The following is a 17,962-nucleotide window of genomic DNA, read 5'->3' as shown; positions in this document are numbered from 1 at the left end:
AACAAAAGCTTCAATTTTCATAGACACGTAGGTTTATTTCGATAGAGACATGCTGAATACAAAGGGCTAAATGAGTAATCATTAACATAAAATAATATTTTATGAACATTTTAATAAAAATTAATATTTTTTTCTTGAGCATTGACTTACCAGACTCTGAATAACTGGACAAATTAATAAGTAATGCAAATTAACCTATTTTTCTTGTTCTCTGAAAGTGAAATATTTCCTGTTGCACACACCAAACAAGTCAGTCCAAGACTAATGACATGGCAATCGGCTACTAAAATATTCTGTGCTAGTATTAGTGGAGAGAAATGGTGCGCCTGTGCATAAGGTGCGTAAGGGAGATGAATGCAACACAATTATAGTAATCAGTCATTAGTGAACATTGTAGTTCGTTATTAATAATTATGTATAACAGGATATTGTAAAAATTAAGTTATGAAAATTTTATTAAAACATTTCCTACATACTGTTATATTGGCGGGGCTGCAAAAATATTCGTTGTGGGTCACATGCACCCTGCGGGCTGCGAGTTTGACATGCTTGTTTTAGTCCATCCAAATATCTTAATGTAGAGCAGCGGTTCTCAACCTGTGGGTCGAGACCCCTTTGGGGGGTCGAACGACCCTTTCACAGGGGTCGCCTAAGACCATCGGAAAACATATATAATTACATATTGTTTTTGTGATTAATCACTATGCTTTAATTATGTTCAATTTGTAACAGTGAAAATACATCCTGCATATCAGATATTTACATTATGATTCATAACAGTAGCAAAATTACAGTTATGAAGTAGCAACGAAAATAATTTTATGGTTGGGGGTCACCACAACATGAGGAACTGTATTAAAGGGTCGCGGCATTAGGAAGATTGAGAACCACTGATGTAGAGACTTGATCATCCTTTTTTTTTTCTTTCCCAAGGTCTCTTGGATTCTATAAGTTGTTGGGTGAGAGATCAAGTCTGTTTGATTTGACATTATCTCAGTAGGGAAAAGGCAACCAAGAGCTTCAGAAACTGTCTAATGGTATTTCTCATTCGTTACTCTGCAGCAGCTTTCAAATTATATAAGGCCATGTTTAAGTTTATTTTGTCCCAAAGGCATGTCAACTTCTGTAAGCATTCTCTAATTGGTTCTGATCCAAGAGAACCAATGAGCAACCCCTTGGAATCTCTTGCATATTTTCACATAGCCTTACTATCTGCCTGTACATGTTATTTCAAATACCTGATTAAAAACTGAAAAAAATACATCATTTTAATAAGCTTACCCATATATATTTTTAAATATTCAGGCAATTGCATTTTCATTTGTTTTGATTTAGAGGCATCCTATTGAAATGTTAGTTTTGGCATTTGAATAAGTTATTCTATCACCTTAGTTATAAAACTATTTCTAATTTAATTATTTGACTTATGTTCTTATCATGATGGTTCTTCCCTTTAATTTTTAGCTTTACTGACATATAATTCATATACATATAGTTTACCCACTGAAAGTGTACAATTCATTGGCTTTTAGTATATTCACAGAATTGTGCAACCACACCTCAGTCTAATTTTTATTCCGCCATTAGCCATCATTCCATATCTTCCCTACCTAGTCTCAGGCAACCATTAATTTACTTTCTGTCTTTGTGTATTTGTCTCTTCTGGACATTTAATTTAAATTAAATCATACAATAAATGTGGCCTTTTGTGCCTGGCTTCTTTAACTTAGCATAAGTTTCAAGGCTCATTCCTGGATAGCATATATCGATATTTGTTCCTTTTTATTGCAAAATAATATTCTATTGTATAGATATACCACATTTTGTCCAGTAAAGCTGTTAAAAATCTTAAATCCAGAAATTGACAAGTAAACAAAATCTTAATTAATATACCGATATTCCTTTCATGCTGGACAATGCAGCTGATTATTAATCATGACATACATTCCTATCTAGAAGTCTGTATAAACATAAATCTGGTATGTTTCTTGACAAAGGATAGTAAAGCTCGGTGAATTTCTAGTGTCATTAGAAGTTCTAATCCTCCAGGGTTCTTGATTAATAACTTGGCAGTGTATCACCAATTTGGTACTGTTAGAATTAGAATAAGGCTGTCTGCATGGTGCGGTGAATGTGATCTCTACTATACTGTTAGTACCCTTTGTCACCAGTTAAGGTAAATATACTGACCTGCTAAAGTCACCATGATCCTAAGATGGTTCTTCACAAAGGTAACTAGGTATGTTAAGAATTGAGAGTTTAATTCCAATTTGTTGTACTACTTGTGGGGAAAAATTGTGCTGCATTACTTAATTTGTTGTTGTTTTTAAATCTAGCTTATAAAACAATATTTGAGAACAAATATCAAGAGATTAAGAGATTACAAGACTGCTTAGCCTGGGTCTCTGGGAAACCATAAATTCAAGAGTTTCTTTATTTGAGAGCACAAATGTGATTAAAGTTTTTGTAGACTACATTTATCAACTATAAAATTCATGATGTGAACATCATAATGCTCTTTGACATTCAAGAGCATTGCTAACTGTTGAATAACAAGATTCCAGAAGGCCAAGTCAGCTAAGGTCTCAGAGAGAGAACAGGTGATCGGTTGATCAGAGGAAGGAGGAACTGAAGCACAAACACAAACATACAAGTAGATGTGGATTTCCAGTGGAAAACATCTGTAGATAAACCCAATTGTGGAGCCTTCCAAAGTGAAGGGGGCAGGCTTTCATACAAGGCAACAGAATCACAACCAGCCATGGCCTTAGAGCTGACTGCAGGGATGTGCTACAGTCACGTCAGAGCTCTTCTTCAGCTATGCTTTTGGCGGGGGGGCAGCACCACGTGTTGGCACCATGAAATACAGATGCTGGGGAGGGTGGGAGAGGTACCAGCAGGCACCTATTCTTTCACTGTGGGTGAGACACTGCCTAGTGTCGAGTGTTCCTCTCCAGTTGAGTAGATTCTGTTGTGCCCCTGTGAGTGGGGCAATTTCTACCCGTGACCTATAGCAGCATATCTGCAAGTGCTCACTGAATATTGTGCACAGTAGAATATTTCTGACTCCACATCTAGAGGCCATGAAGCCGTTTGGTGAACACAGAATGCCTGATGATGGCACTCTACAGTAAACTAAGTATTTCCTCATATTTGTTGATTGGAAGGAATAGGACATTAGTTATCTCACAGTTTCACATACACAAATTTTTATACTTAATAAAATATAATGCTTATTAATTTTTAGTTCTTAGCTTTATTATTTCTAATTCAGTTTCCTCATAGGTATTTAAAGAGCTCAATAACACACTATACATTTTAAAATTTGGCACAAAGACAACTGGCAGGGTATCTATCTATATATATATAAAAGCCTAAGCAACCCTTACAACCGGTCGACCGGACGACCAGTCAACCGGTCACTATGATGCGCACTGACCACCAGGGGGCAGACGCTCAACACAGGAGCTGCCCCCTGGTGGTCATTGTGCTCCCACAGCCAACCTCCTGCAATCGACCAACCTCCCATGGTCCCTCCCCGCTGGCTGGCCAACCTCCAGGCCCCGATTGGCCTGATTGAAACTGGGTGAGACTGAGACCGCCCCAATAGGCCCCAATCACCAGCCAGGCCGAGGGACCCACCCGTGCCCGAATTCGTGCACCAGGCCTCTACTTCTATAATAAAACCAATGAAAGATAGTTTTTCTGACAACTATTTTTTAAAATGAAACAACTGCAGCTTAGACCAGGAAATTGATTTTATTATTTCAAATTCCAGGAACATGAGAAATGAAATTTGGTCAAGCTTTAATCGATTGCTTACTTTGATATGTATTTTGCTTTGTGTTTTAATAGAGTAAAAAGGCCATAAAGAGTATCTTACAAAAATGCACCTATTTACCAGCCCTGGAGCCATTTCTCTATGATGCTCCTCCCAATATTCTAAAGCATGTGGTTGGACAGTTCAGTAAGGTAAGAAGTGTCCTTAGCCTGCAAGTAGGGGAAGAAAATGAAGATGAATTAACTTGTTTTTTCTGGTGGATCAATGTTTTCTATGAGATGGTGGCAGGGTTCTCCTACTTTAACTGATGGTATCGACAGGGATGGTAACATAGATTAATAAAATTCACACATACATAATCCACACTTCTTTCTTTCTCACGGTCTCTTAACCATCATTTTTAGTGTTCTTGGGAATAAATAGTATGTCAACACATAAAACGCTCATAATATAATTTATATTGGTAAGTAGCTTTTAGTAATTCCCCTGGTGTCTGTTAGACTCACTCATCTGGGAACACTGCAAAGATCTTATAAAGAAAAGAACGGTCTCTGAGGCACGGAAATATTCTTCCTAAAGGTCATGCAATTACCAGAGACGCTCTCAGTCATTTAAAGTTAATTGAATTATTTTATGAACAATTTTAACAAATGCAGTTGTTATATTTCTTAAATTATTACAGATTAAAAGTAGTAAAGTAGGAAGGTCAAGTTGCTAGCAGTGGGCAGCAGCCAGCAGGACTGACTGATAGCAAAGGCTGAGAGAGAATGACGGCATTGCCACAGCCACTAATGGCCAGGATGGTGACCCTAAGCCAGTGGTTCTCAACCTTGGCTACGCATTAGAATCACCTGGGAATCTTTTTAAAATCCTGATTTCTGGGCCTCAGCCTCAGGAAATTCTGTTTCTTTGTTATGGGGTGGGGCCACAACATTAGTAACAAAGAAACAGAATTTCCGGAGGCTGAGGCCCAGAAATCAGGATTTTAAAAAGATTCCCAGGTAATTCTAATGTGCAGCCAAGGTTGAAAACCACTGCCCTAAGCTATCAAGAACTGGTTAAATTGTGCTCAGGAGCCTTGATTTAAGAAAAATCAGTCACTAAAGTAAGTAAAAATAAATCAATGAAATTTGCAAAAGGTTTGACAGCCAAGATAAAATAAAGACAATACCTCATATTATGTACTCCTATAAATATGCCTATGGAAATATTTGCTTCAGGCAGAATTTTGTGTTTTCTTAATCTAAGGGTACCAGAGCATTAGAAAAAGATGGGAAAGCAAGACAGAAGGTAAAAAGATAGTAGTTTACTGTGGCTGGGGACAGACACAGGAGGCATGAAAACTCTCCAGACCAAAAGAATATTTAAAACTGACATATCTGTGGGCCATTCCACTTTTAAAAAATATATTCTAGTGTAATCTTTTACTGTCCAGGTGATGTGTATTAACATTCTATTAGCCTGATCCTTTCGTAGTTTTAAATATTGGTTAAATGCCTACACGTACCCTGTAAAGCTTTGAGAGATAAACAAAAAAGAATAAGACAAGGTTCGTCTTCACAGAACTTTGTAATCTAGCTGGGGAGACCAGAAGAAACAATTAGAAAGTACTTCAGTGTGCGAACCTTCATAATACACTTTTCTAAAAAGAAGGACTAAGTGAATGTAGTCTGAGGTATTGCTGGGGGGCTTTAGTGGAGGAAGTGCAAGTGAAAAAAGCTTGTTTTGAAGAAAGAGTAAGAATGGTGGGGATAGAAAGCGTGTTTCTGTCAGAGGGAATAGTAGCGAGGACCACGGAAGAGTGCGAATCCCCACATTGAGAGCCCCCTTTCCAGGACCTTCCTTGTCTGGTCAGCTGTTGTCATGCACAATCAATTCCTTCATCTGCACTGGCTCTTTCCTCTCAACACACAAACACCCGCTCTCAAATCCAGTGACTTTCTTTAGTTCTTATTGGTTGCTTCTTAAAATCTTCTCTTGGGTTGAATCCTTAACTTTCCTGATTCTTCTACCTCTTTAACATCTCCTCAATTTCCTTTTCCTGCCTACTCCTTAGTATGTTCCTTCCTTTGTTGAACATTAATTGAGCATCTATTAGGCACCAGGCATTAGAGAAATAAATGAATGAATGTACAATTTCTGCCTTCATGACATTTATATGTGCAGACATATAGACTGATAATTAAAATATTTTGTGGCAAGTGCATGGGACTTAACACAATGCCATGAGAGAAGAAAAGTACCTAACATCCTGGGATAAGAGAGTAGGGATGTCTCACAGGAAGTTTCTTAAAGGAGGTAACACCTGCGCTGAATCTTAAAAGATAAGCAAGAGTTAGCCAAGAAATGGGGGGAGGTGCATGGAAGATGGAAGGGCATTTTAGGTGAGGGAACAGCATGAGCAAAGGCAAGAAATGGCCTGTTATGTACCCTTTGAGGTTATTGAACAAAATTTGGGATAGAGATTGGTGGGAAAGGAAGCTGGAGAAGTATTTAGTTGCTGGGTCACAGAAGGTTTTCTGCGTCTTGTTAAGGAGTGTGCCTTTAATTTTGTAGGTGGTGGGAAAATGTTGACTGGGTCTCAGCAAAGGAGAGACAACACTTTGTTTTATGTACATGAGTGGATCTCCATTGCCTTTGCTCATATTCATAGCCTTTATTCCACATGCACAACATAAGAAGTTCATAGATGTCTAAAAAGACTGAATTTTACTTGTAATCATCAGCAAATTTAGGCTCATTATGTTACAGGTATGGTAGACACACATTCTCTCTTACATTTGCTCGTATATATTATTGCTTTTCAACAGTAACACTTCAACTTGGAAAAGCAAATCTGACATCTTAATGTGCTTCACTTTTCAAGGTGCTGCCACATGACAGCAAAGCTCGCCGACTGTTTGTAACAAGTGGTGGACTTAAAAAGGTTCAAGAGATAAAAGCAGAACCTGGGTCTCTTCTACAAGAATACATCAACAGCATTAACAACTGCTACCCAGAGGAAATAGTAAGGTGGGAAAAACTGACTTTGAGAAGTTCAAAATTAGAATGTGGTTTTTCTGTTTTCAAATCTATATTTTATATCTACTCTGTCAAAATACTACATGAGACCAGTGTATACCTTCACCCCTGCTCTTGATCACTTTTTCTTCACAAATTAAGTAATGTTCTGATTGATACACACATTTCCAAATTAAACTAGAATGTCATTTAAGACATTTATGTACTAATTTAAGACATGCTTCACTAAAGAATACCCAAATACAGAGTTCAAATTAAATTAATCTTTAATATCAACCTGATTTAGAAAAGGGCCTATGGATTTTGATTTTCATAGTTCCCTGCATATATTATTAAGCTCACACTTCTATTAATGGGAATATTACAAATAGAAAAAGAGATATGTTGAGTGTCAAAAAGAAAGTTACAATCCATATTTGAAAAAAAAACGGAATAAATAATGTTGTCTATGATATGCAGGTGCTTTATAGTAATGTAGGAGGAAGCTACTTTTAAAATTAATTTTTTTAATGAGGTTGATTTGAAGATGATTAAACCTAAGCCCCAGACCTTGTAAGCCTAAAAGAGAACCATATCACTAACCCCAAAATAATTATGTGGAAAAAATGCCCACAACACATGCAGAATTAAAGGCCATATTTTTCTAATCCTACACTTATTTCTTACTTTCTCTAATTAATATTAGAGAATATAAATTCCAATTTTAAAACTTGTTATCCTAGATAATAAAAGGCTAATATGCAAATTGTCCCCTCAACTGGGAATTTGACTACGAGTTCAACCGGAAGTTCAACCAGAGGGTGGGGCAAGCTGGCCAACCACCCTCGGCCCCTCACCCCAGCCAGCCCCACCCACGATTGGCCCTCCACCTGTGCACGAATTGATGCACAGGGCCTCTAGTAACATATAAATGATTCTTCCTATTTAATATTGGTGGTTCTTAATATATATGGTAGCACTGATTCTAAAAACACAAAAATAATTTTATTTAAGATTAAAATCTGTTTTCTGTTCACATATGTTCTACAGAAAAATTCTTTCCCAAGAGATAATTTTATGCACTTTTGGAGGTTTATGAGAACTCCTTGACCAAAAGAGTTCCAATAAGTTAGCTTTGAAAATATTAGTACATATAAAATATACCAAAGGAATAGTATATCATAAAATGTATACCTATTACATATAATGTACAAAAAATTTTTGATATACCAAAAAAGTTTATATAACACTAGACACCCGGTGCATGAATTCATGCGCCAGTGGGGTCCCTCGGCCTGGCCTATGGGATCGGGCTGAAACTGGCTCTCGGACATCCCCCAAAGGGTTCCGGATTGCAAGAGGGCACAGGCCAGCCCAAGGGACCCCACCAGTGCACAATCGGGGCCGGGGAGGGACATGGGAGGTTGGCCAGGCAGGGAGAGACCACGGGAGGGCTCCAGGGCATGTCCAGCCCATCTCGTTCAGTCCCTATTGGCCAGACTCCAGCAGCAAACCTACTGGTCGGAGCGTCTACCCCCTTGTGGTCAGTGCATATCATAGTGAGCGGTTGAGCAGCCTTAGCAAATCATTAGCATATTATGCTTTGATTGGTTGAACAGCCAACCAGTCAACCAGACGCTTAGCATATTAGGCTTTTATTATATACGATATACAATATGTGTAAAACTACTAAATGGAGAAAATATAAAAATCTTTTTTCAAGGAAAAAATAGTTAATTTTTACACATTTGCACATCCCTTTAGGAAGAATGCTATTTTATGTAAGTTTAAAATAACTTTCAATACAATTTTCTAACATAAACAAAATTATAGAAAAAATGAAAACTAAAGGGCCCCCAAATGGAATGGCCTATTAGAATTAACCAATGGTAAAGAATTTTCTTATCTTTCTATACTTTTCTAAGATTATTTTACAGAGCACGAAGGGAAAGAAAAACTCTGTCATGTTAGAATCTAATTTGGTGTTTTGTCAAAATACCATTGTAAATTTTTCACTTCTAACATTCTGTGATCTGGGATTTTATTTTTAAAACTACAGGCCTGGTGCATGAAATTTGTGCCCAGGTAGGGTCCCTAGGCCTGGCTGGCATTCAGGGCCAATCAGGGCCTTCCGGCTGCCAGCCTGGGCCTCTCTTCCCTGGCTGCCAGCCAGGGCCTTCCTTCATTCCGCACTGCCCCCTGGTGGTCAGCGCATGTCATAGCGAGTGATCAGTCTCCCGGTCAAACTCCCATGGGGACAATTTGCATATTAGGCTTTTATATATCTAGATTGGCTAATTATCATGAAGAATTTTGGTTAGCTGACTTTTTCAAATATCTGATAAATTTTTTAAAGCATTAGGTTCTATAAAATGGTGTTTTATAGAAATCTTTGAAACATTGTTTATGAAGAGACCAATATAACCTTTAAATGGTTTTATTTTTACAATCATATTTTTAAGAATCACTTAATGTCTCTTTTAGAACTAATTCTTTATAAGACAAATTACCAATGATCACATTCTCTCTGCTCTTTTTAGCCTAAATATCTACTTCATATTGCCTTCCAATTTTAGTAATCTTTAAAAATTTCTAATGAAGGTAGTTGGTATGATGAGAGAGAAGGCACCCAGGACTAGAGGTTAGAAGATTTAAGTTCTAGTCCTTGTCCACACCACTGCCAGAGATATTTTTGGAACACATTTGTCTTCTTAACCTCTGCCTAAACTAGGGAGGGGAAGATGCTTTTAGGAATCTTCTAATTTGGGGAGAAAGGCATGCATACAAGTCTTCCACTTGACACATTTCTGATATGGTAACTCCAAATTCAACATGGATCTATGGTAAGGTTAATTCAATTATATTCTTAAAGCCATAGAGAGCCCTAGCTGGTTTGCTCAGTGGATAGAGCGTCAGCCTGCGGACTGAAGGGTCCCAGGTTTGATTCTGGCCAAGGGCACATGCCCAGGAGGTGGGCTCAATCTCCACTTGGGGGTGTGCAGAAGGCAGCCAATCAGTGATTCTCTAATCATTGATGTTTCTCTCTCTCCCTCTCCCTTCCTCTCTGAAATCAATAAAGATATCTATTTTTTTTTTAAGTTTGAACAACTATTTTTTTAAAAAGCCAGAGAGATAAATTGGAATAACAGTGGTTGACGGGCAGAAAAAAAGGAATTTCCTGTTTTTGGAGGTTCAATTTTTTTATAAGGAGTATGTGGTTAGTACCTACCATATAGTAGCACTATTTTTAAAGTTTGGGTTTTTATTTGTAATCTACTTCTTGCTATTGACATTAAAAAATACCTTTCTCACCCTGACCGGTTTGGCTGAGTGGATAGAGCATCGGCCTGAGGACTGAAGGGTCCCAGGTTCAATTCCAGTCAAGGGCATGTACCTTGGTTGCAGGCACATCCCCAGTGGAGGGTGTACAGGAGGCAGCTGATCGATGTTTCTCTTTCATCGATGTTTCTAGCTCTCTATCCCTCTCCCTTCCTCTCTGTAAAAAAATCAATAAAATTTAAAAAAAATAAATACCTTTGTGTCTGACATATTTATAAAGTCTAGGAAGGTGAGGCCTACTTTAAAATTTGTGACTAACTCAGAGAAAGCAGTTGTGAATTCCTCAGTGTATGAATACTTTGAAGAGATCCACTTGTTGAAGGACTTTTCAAGAGTAGGAGGCCTTTAGAGAAAAAGCATTCTTTAAGGTAGCTGTTTACATTTGTCTGTATCTGTTTAACTATGGCTACCTATAAGAACACACTATTGAGAAAATACAGCTCTGTTTTGTCCTATAACTTGACAAATTATGGAAGAAATTAGTATACTCTCAATTATGAATTTTTAAGTCAAGCATCCAAGGATAAAGATAACAAAAGACAAAGCAAGTCTTGAACTTTAGGTTTTATCTGGGGAAAACACCTTATGAGTATTTGTTATTTTAAGTGTTTTGGAAAGTTTTAAATTACAATTTAGTTTTTTATTCATTTATTATATTCTAGAATGTCTGCCAAATTTTGACATATTTTATATGCATGTAAGTTCTTTCCATGGTATATGAATCATCCTACAATATATAAATAAATATATTTAATACCTTTATACTAAATCTTTTATAAAATGTTCTATTTATAAATATAAATTTATAGATGCCCAAGAACAAATGAAATCAATTAACTTCCTAGGTATGTAGGATGGAATAGTTGTAAAACACTTATGAAGTAGTTCTATAATATGAATTATACTCCCCCAAAATTTTTTTGTGACCAGACCTGATTAAAACATGCATTGAGAATAATCCCTAAGACAATCTGAATGCAGAAGTTGATTAGTAATGATAGATTATGTTGTCTAACTTATGAAAAAAAATCTATTAGTTGTGATCATTAAAGCAACATCAGTCACTTGACATAATAAAACAAGTTGCTTTAATAAAATACTATCACTGGGTCCAAGTAACTTACTTTGAAAATATCCATTCTTTGCCACTGCACTGATAGCCCTTAAGTGTCTTGTTATTTATCTAGCACAGTTGAGTGAGTTGGTGTTCTTTCTTTTTTTCTTTTTAATCCTCACCTGAGGATATGTTTAGAAAAAGGAACAGAGGAAAGAAGGGGGAGAGAGAAATATCGATTGGTTGCCTTCTATATGGACCTCAACAGGGGATCAAGTCTGCAACCTAGGTATGTGCCCTGACAGGGAATCGAGCCTGAAACCTTTTGGTGTATGGGATGCCACTCCAACGAACTGAGCCACATGGCCAGGCCAATGTTCTTTTCTTGACAGGCTCTAACCTTGTGCACAAGCATCACTGGAGCATAATTATTCAGAGGTTTGATTCATAGAATTATTTCAGATAAAAACAACCTCTTATTGAATCTTTTGTGCCTACTGGGCTAAATCTTTTCACCAGTATCTAATAAAAATTTTCTTTTTCAGGTATTATTCTCCTGGATATTCAGATACACTTTTGCAAAGAGTGGACAGCTATCAACCAATTATAAACTAAGCAAATTTACATTTATATATTCAAATTCACAGCAGAGTAATTATGAATAATAGTTAAATAAAGGTCTTTCTAAATATTTGAACTAAGTATACTCTAGATTTATTCAATGTAAAGCACCTTTAGGTAATATTTTCAAATTTATGTAATACTTTAAAAATTAGTGGCTTGACTATGTGAGAAACTATTCATGATCTTTTATAAAGGATTTACTCTAAAAGTAAATATAAAGACATTAAATAATTTTAAGGCATTTGTTATTGCTCTATTAAAAACCACACACACACACCTCCAACTAGAGACAGATGAAAGATAGTATTCAAAAACTCAGTTATTTTGGCCAATTCTTCATAGGCATAAGCAAGGAAAACTGGGCTTACAAATTCTACAGGTTATAGAAGGGAAGTAGTTGAAAGAGGAAACTAATGACAGAAGCAGAAAGACTCGAATGCTGGTGACATAGATGCATTAATCTAACACACAGACTCTGTGAATAGCCTGTCAGAGAAAACCTTACGAACTTAGGAAACTCCTGTTCATCCCAAGTTTTCCAAGGTCTTTTCTTACCCTACCTAGACCGTTCCTTACCTTCCTGGCCAGAGGATAGAAGGCCAACATTAAGCATTACGCTACTGCAGACAAGCTTTCCATTTTCATGGAAAGGTTTCTTAGTCTAGCTCTGCTCATGAATAAACAAGGAGGCAGGCATGTAAAATGAGCCGTCAGTATTCCTTTGTCCTAGCTTCACTTTCCCGTCTCAAAAGTCACATTTTCAGAGATTTAAGACACAATGTGGAAACACCATCAGGCCCAGACTTTACATGCATCTTCATTCCCTTAGGGAGCTAAACTGGGATGAGAGGGGCGTTCAATACAAGTTTAAGTAACAGCAGCATTAGAATTGTTCCTTTCATTTTTCCTGTCTAGTGTGCTTCTGGCCTTGGGGAATATGTGATTAGATTTAGGAATCTTGGTTAGTTGGTATGTGTGTATCTTTTGATCTAAAGGAAAAGTCCTGACATGATCTCCTCTGGAGAACTGGAAAGGAGTGGATGAAAACCTGGGAGCACCGAGGCCTCGGTGTTTCCAATCTGGCTGGCTTTCAGGTGTCTTTCTCAGACTATTTTTATTGCTTCTTTACTGGGTCTATAATATTTGGCCTTCCCTTTGTTCCTTTCCAGTTAATTAATAACCAGGTTATTACAATGGTATCATTCCCCCCGAGGGGGGGGAAACACCTCCTGTAATCTTATAAAGGAGAAACAGACAGGCCTGTCTTCTTGTAACTGCTGCCTGCCACCAAGGGGTATAAACCTACCTGTCCCAAGGTTCAGAGGCTCCCCCTGTCTGCCAGAGGAAAGGGGAAGCAAAAAGGAAAGGAGTGCCAATGCAGAGAAGAGGAATTTTGCAAAGTCCAGGTGAGCCTGGTGTCCCCTGGGAGGTGACATGGGTGATGCCCAGGAGGATGGCTCTTTAGACAAGCTGGCGTCCTTGTTGTAGTCGGGAAATGACCAATCTGACAAGGTTAAAAAGCACAACTGAAAAGTGAGGAAACTTATAACAACTAAAGGTCTAGTGAGAAGCAAAACCCATTTGATAAAGGGAAAGATTAACGTAGTTCCCCCGATTAGGTCAGAGGAGTGGCTTCCCTGGAGGTAGGTGTGTTGTAACTGTCTGAAGTCTTTTTGTCCTCCATAGCTAATCTAAATTAAGCTAAGGAAATATTCTAAGGTTTCCCCCATGAGAAACTGTGGGCCTTCTCGGTCTGACTTGTTTGGACAGAAAATGGAAAGCAGTTTCAAGTGAAGCCGATAGACCATTCATCTTTCACTGACTTAGTCGTAAGTCCAGATCGCTGAGTCTCATTTCAGAGGACGGTGATGCAGATGGTTTCTAAAGTGAGGTCTATATTTTGTGAGCAAGCAATCAGGTAAATATGGACATAGGCACATATTCTATGATAACAGAAGCAAGAAAGGTTAATGTACACAGCAAATCATAAACCAGTTGCAAAGATTTCCATATGCAAGGCTTTGCTGGAATGAAAGCAGTGACAATCTGATAGACTGCAGTTAGAACATCTCTGGTGATGTCATCAGATGCTGTATGGCACACACAGACACAGACTTAAAAACAAAACCGTGAAGACAGTTTACTGCACCCGAGTCCAATACCCACAACTGGGCATTGTAGTTTTCATTGAAACACAATTTTTCTCCCTCATGTTTAAGGAGACTGTATTAGTCCAGTTTTAGTTTGACTTGTTTGCATAAACACAAGAGTAGCAATTAATCAGATTTGTTTGGCTAGAATCTTACTTATTCATAAGGAATCTTTAGGTTGACTTTTAGTCAGCAGTCAGCCCCTCACGGCAGAGAAGCCAAGGCCCATTTGCCGTTAGGCTATGCCCGGAACACCTATACATTTGGGTCAAGTCGTTACATCCTTGAGGTCCCCAAAGGTGTTCTGAGGTCCATTTATTGTTGTATTTCAGGAAAGCAACCTTCAGTCCTTCCCTGGAAAGACTGCCATGAACCATGTGACCAAGCAAGGTGTCAGGCCATTTCTGCCAGTGGCTTTTGATTGGCTTCGTTCAGTTTGTCAGTCTCAATTCTATAAGGCAGGGGTCCTCAAACTTTTTAAACAGGGGGCCAGTTCACTGTCCCTCAGACTGTTGGAGGGCTGGACTATAGTTTAAAAAAAAACTATGAACAAATTCCTATGCACACTGCACATATCTTATTTTGAAGTAAAAAAACAAAACGGGAACAAATCCAATATTTGTATTTGCATGTGGCCTGTGGGCCGTAGTTTGAGGACCCCTGCTGTAAGGCATTCTGGTGTCATCCAGAATCCAGGCATGTCTCTCAAATCATGAGATTTGTCTCTCCGAATCTGCATTCCAACAGATGACTCAGATAAGCCTACTGGAGACTAGGTGTTAGCATTACAAAGGCAGGCAGTTTTTTTGTTTTTAGACAAACCCAGAATAAAATCCCATTCCAGAGTGAGCACTCTTGAGGAATGGAAGTTGTAGTATTGTTGATTTCAAGGATTTTTTTCATAATACAACAAGGAACTGAAAACAAAAATATTTGCTCCCCTCCCCAATCTCAAAATGGAAACATGCTTTAAGCAGTGGTTCTCAACCTTCTGGCCCCTTAAATACAGTTCCTCATGTTGTGACCCAACCATAAAATTATTTTCGTTGCTACTTCATAACTGTAATGTTGCTACTGTTATGAATCGTTATGTAAATATCTGATATGCAGGATGGTCTTAGGCGACCCCTGTGAAAGGGTCGTTCGACCGCCAAAGGGGTCGCGACCCACAGGTTGAGAACCGCTGCTTTAAAGGCTCTGTTTCTTTAGGTAAATGTGGAGATGATTGTGAAACTTAAGCCGTGGAGTTAAGTAAAGGGGTTGTGGGTATCACTGGTTTCTGAACTTCGGAGCAAAAGACAGGCACCTGCCTCACTAAACATAATGAAACACATCAACATTTTTAATATCTGCATAACTCAGTTGAACCAATACTTTCAAATAACCAATGAATGCATAAATACTTTTAAAGGTGGTCCGTTTTAACTTCTAATACAGTGAAAATATCGATAAACACAAACAAAAGCCCTTTGGAATCCTCAATGATTGTAAGTTATTGTTATGGAATAAAGTAATGGAGATCAACCTAAGAAAGTTCCCGAATCACGTAATTCTTTCTTTCCTCTTTCTCCACGGTTTCCCCACCACGGTTTCAGCCGTCCTTTCAGAGCGGACCAACAGCTGCGTGTGTGTGGTGGTGCCGGCCCTCCGGTCCAGTTTAAGAGCCCATTGTGGCCCTCGAGTCAAAAAGTTTGCCCACCCCTGGGATAGAGCATCAGCCTGCAGACCGATGGGTCCCAGGTTCGATTCCGGCCAAGGGCACCTGCTGGGTTTCGGGCTCGATCCCCAGTAGGGGGTGTGCAGGAGTCAGCCGAACAATGATTCTCTCTCCTCATTGATGTTTCTATCTCTCTCTCCCCCTCTCCCTTCCTCTCTGAAACCAATAAAGAAATATATTTTAAAAAAAACCAAAACAGGTTTTATCAGTAGGAAGGAATCGAAGACTTTTAAAAGTCCTTAAGTTTCCGTTGGGCACAAAGCTGAGTAAAACCACAGACGTGAACGACCAGAGGGACGGGCAGAACCCCCAGGGCAGCGGCAGGTGGGCTGGGAACCTGCAGTGAACAGGGGCAGCGGGGATGTCGCCAACACCTTGAGCTTCCCTGCGGCTCCCGCTTCCTCCCGCAGGCTCCCGCGTAAGGCGTCTGGGGGGAACCGAGGGGCCGCTCCAGGAAAAAGGGGGGGCTCTCTAAACCCCACGCCACCCGCAGCCCCCTCAGACCTCCGGACTCCGGGTCCCTCCCCGCCGCCCCCCACACACCGCGCCCCCCACCAACAGGTCCCGGTCCTCCCCCAGCTGCTTCCGGAGGGTCTCCGCCTTCAGAACGTCCACATCGTAGCCCGGGTTTAAGCTCGAATTTCCCCCTCCAGTTCCTTGGCCAAGTTTCCCCAGGCCCGGCACAAAAAACCCACCAGAAACTGCGAGCCCAACAGGGGCCGCTTCCGGCGGAAGCTGAGGTGAGCGACAGGAGGAAAGAGAGCGCCCCCGGCGCCTGTTGTTGACGGAGCCGCCATAGATGGGCGCCCCCTGGCGGCGCCCTCCGGAAGCGCACCTGTAGTTTCCATTACTGCCGATAGAAACGAACGTGGACTGGATGAAACAGGAGTCTTGAGTCGTGTAGAGGTCCACATGCTTCATTTTTGATAACATTATTGTATCTGCTTGTACCGGCTAGTTCAGATCCAGAAACTTCCTCGCAGGACATCTCAATTACTGTATGTTAAATAAGGCCAGATCCTTACTTATCTTTCTCAGACAGGCTTATTTTGTTTAGCATAATACTCCAGGTCCCTCCATGCTGCCTCAAAGGGTAAGAGTTCCCTCTTTTTTACTGCTGCATAGTATTCCATGGTGTAAATGTACCACAGCTTTTTTATCCACTCATCTACTGATGGGCACTTGGGCTGTTTCCAGATCTTAACTATTGTAAATTGTGCTGCTATGAACTTAAGGGTGCATACATTCTTTCTGATTGGTGTTCTGGGTTTCTTAGGATATATTCCTAGAAGCAGGATCACTGGATCTATCAATTTCTTAATGGAAAGGGGCAGGTTCCCTCTGGATCCACCCACATTCAAGTGCTTGCTTTGTGTGGTTATATTATCCCATGGGCAGGTACCAATGCCATCTGGGCAGTCAGAGCCAGTTCCCTAGAAATTAATGGTGGAGTTATGTCAGTGGCATGCTGGATCCAGACCAGTCCACTGTGACCTGCAAGAGCCCATTGCTAAATTTTTAAGAATTTTGTGAGTCAGCTATTAAATACAGCCATTATTAAAAGTTAAATTGTTTATTTACAATTAAACACATTACCTGTGTATAAACAAAGGTAATAAATACACAGAACCTATTACTAATCATATTACTACATTTTACTACTATTTATGCTCTTGGAGTTAAATACTATATAATGTGGCTACTGCATATCTCCTACCCATTCCACACTTGAGGAGGTCATACTTGAATTGAAATCAACCACAGTGGAAGAATTTGTGCCACAAAAATTGGTAAATGCTACAAATCGGGACTTGACTTATTGTCTTGTTGATTGTATAAACTTTAAAAATTTATAGAGAAAATGTTCATAATACAGGCCAGGGTTTCTCAACCTTGGGCAAAATAATTCTTTTTGGGGGGTAGGGTGGTCCCTGACTCTATACATTAGATGCTAGTAACACGCCTTCTACAGTTCTGACAACCAAAAATGTCCCTGCACATTGCCAAATGTGCACTGAGCAACAGCATCTCTCTCTACTTGAGAATCACTGATATAAATTAAATGTGAAAGTGCTGTGTCTGTAGCTGTTACATAGCAAAGAGGACAAAGACTTGAGGAGATATTCTTCCAGGATTGGAAAACTATTATCTGATTCGGTAAAGAAGTTTCTCACATCATTGACAAGCAAGGGAAGTTCGAATATACATCTTCGTGCTTCACTTTTGTCTTACTCATTAATTTATGCAAAAATATCAACCAGTGTTCATGTTAAAGCCAGACTCATCCATCACAGATT

At 39.2% G+C, this 17,962-nt stretch overlaps 1 protein-coding gene across 2 annotated transcripts in view; it reads left to right on the top strand.

The window, feature by feature from the left end:
* Nucleotides 1–11,789, top strand: part of LOC102419163 (sperm-associated antigen 6) — a 44,404-nt gene extending 32,615 nt beyond the window's left edge. For both annotated transcript variants that reach the window (XM_023751482.1, XM_023751484.1), the window contains 3 exons: nucleotides 3,856–3,972; nucleotides 6,648–6,793; nucleotides 11,720–11,789. In XM_023751482.1, coding sequence (XP_023607250.1) covers nucleotides 3,856–3,972; nucleotides 6,648–6,793; nucleotides 11,720–11,789 — 333 coding nt within the window. The remainder of the gene's footprint in view (nucleotides 1–3,855; nucleotides 3,973–6,647; nucleotides 6,794–11,719) is intronic.
* The last annotated feature ends 6,173 nt before the right edge of the window (nucleotides 11,790–17,962 follow it).

The sequence above is a fragment of the Myotis lucifugus genome, unplaced genomic scaffold (genome assembly GCF_000147115.1).
Source record: "Myotis lucifugus unplaced genomic scaffold, Myoluc2.0 scaffold_22, whole genome shotgun sequence".
Taxonomy (NCBI): domain Eukaryota; kingdom Metazoa; phylum Chordata; class Mammalia; order Chiroptera; family Vespertilionidae; genus Myotis; species Myotis lucifugus.
Note: the sequence above shows the minus strand (reverse complement) of the source record. Positions and strands in the feature narration are given on the sequence as shown.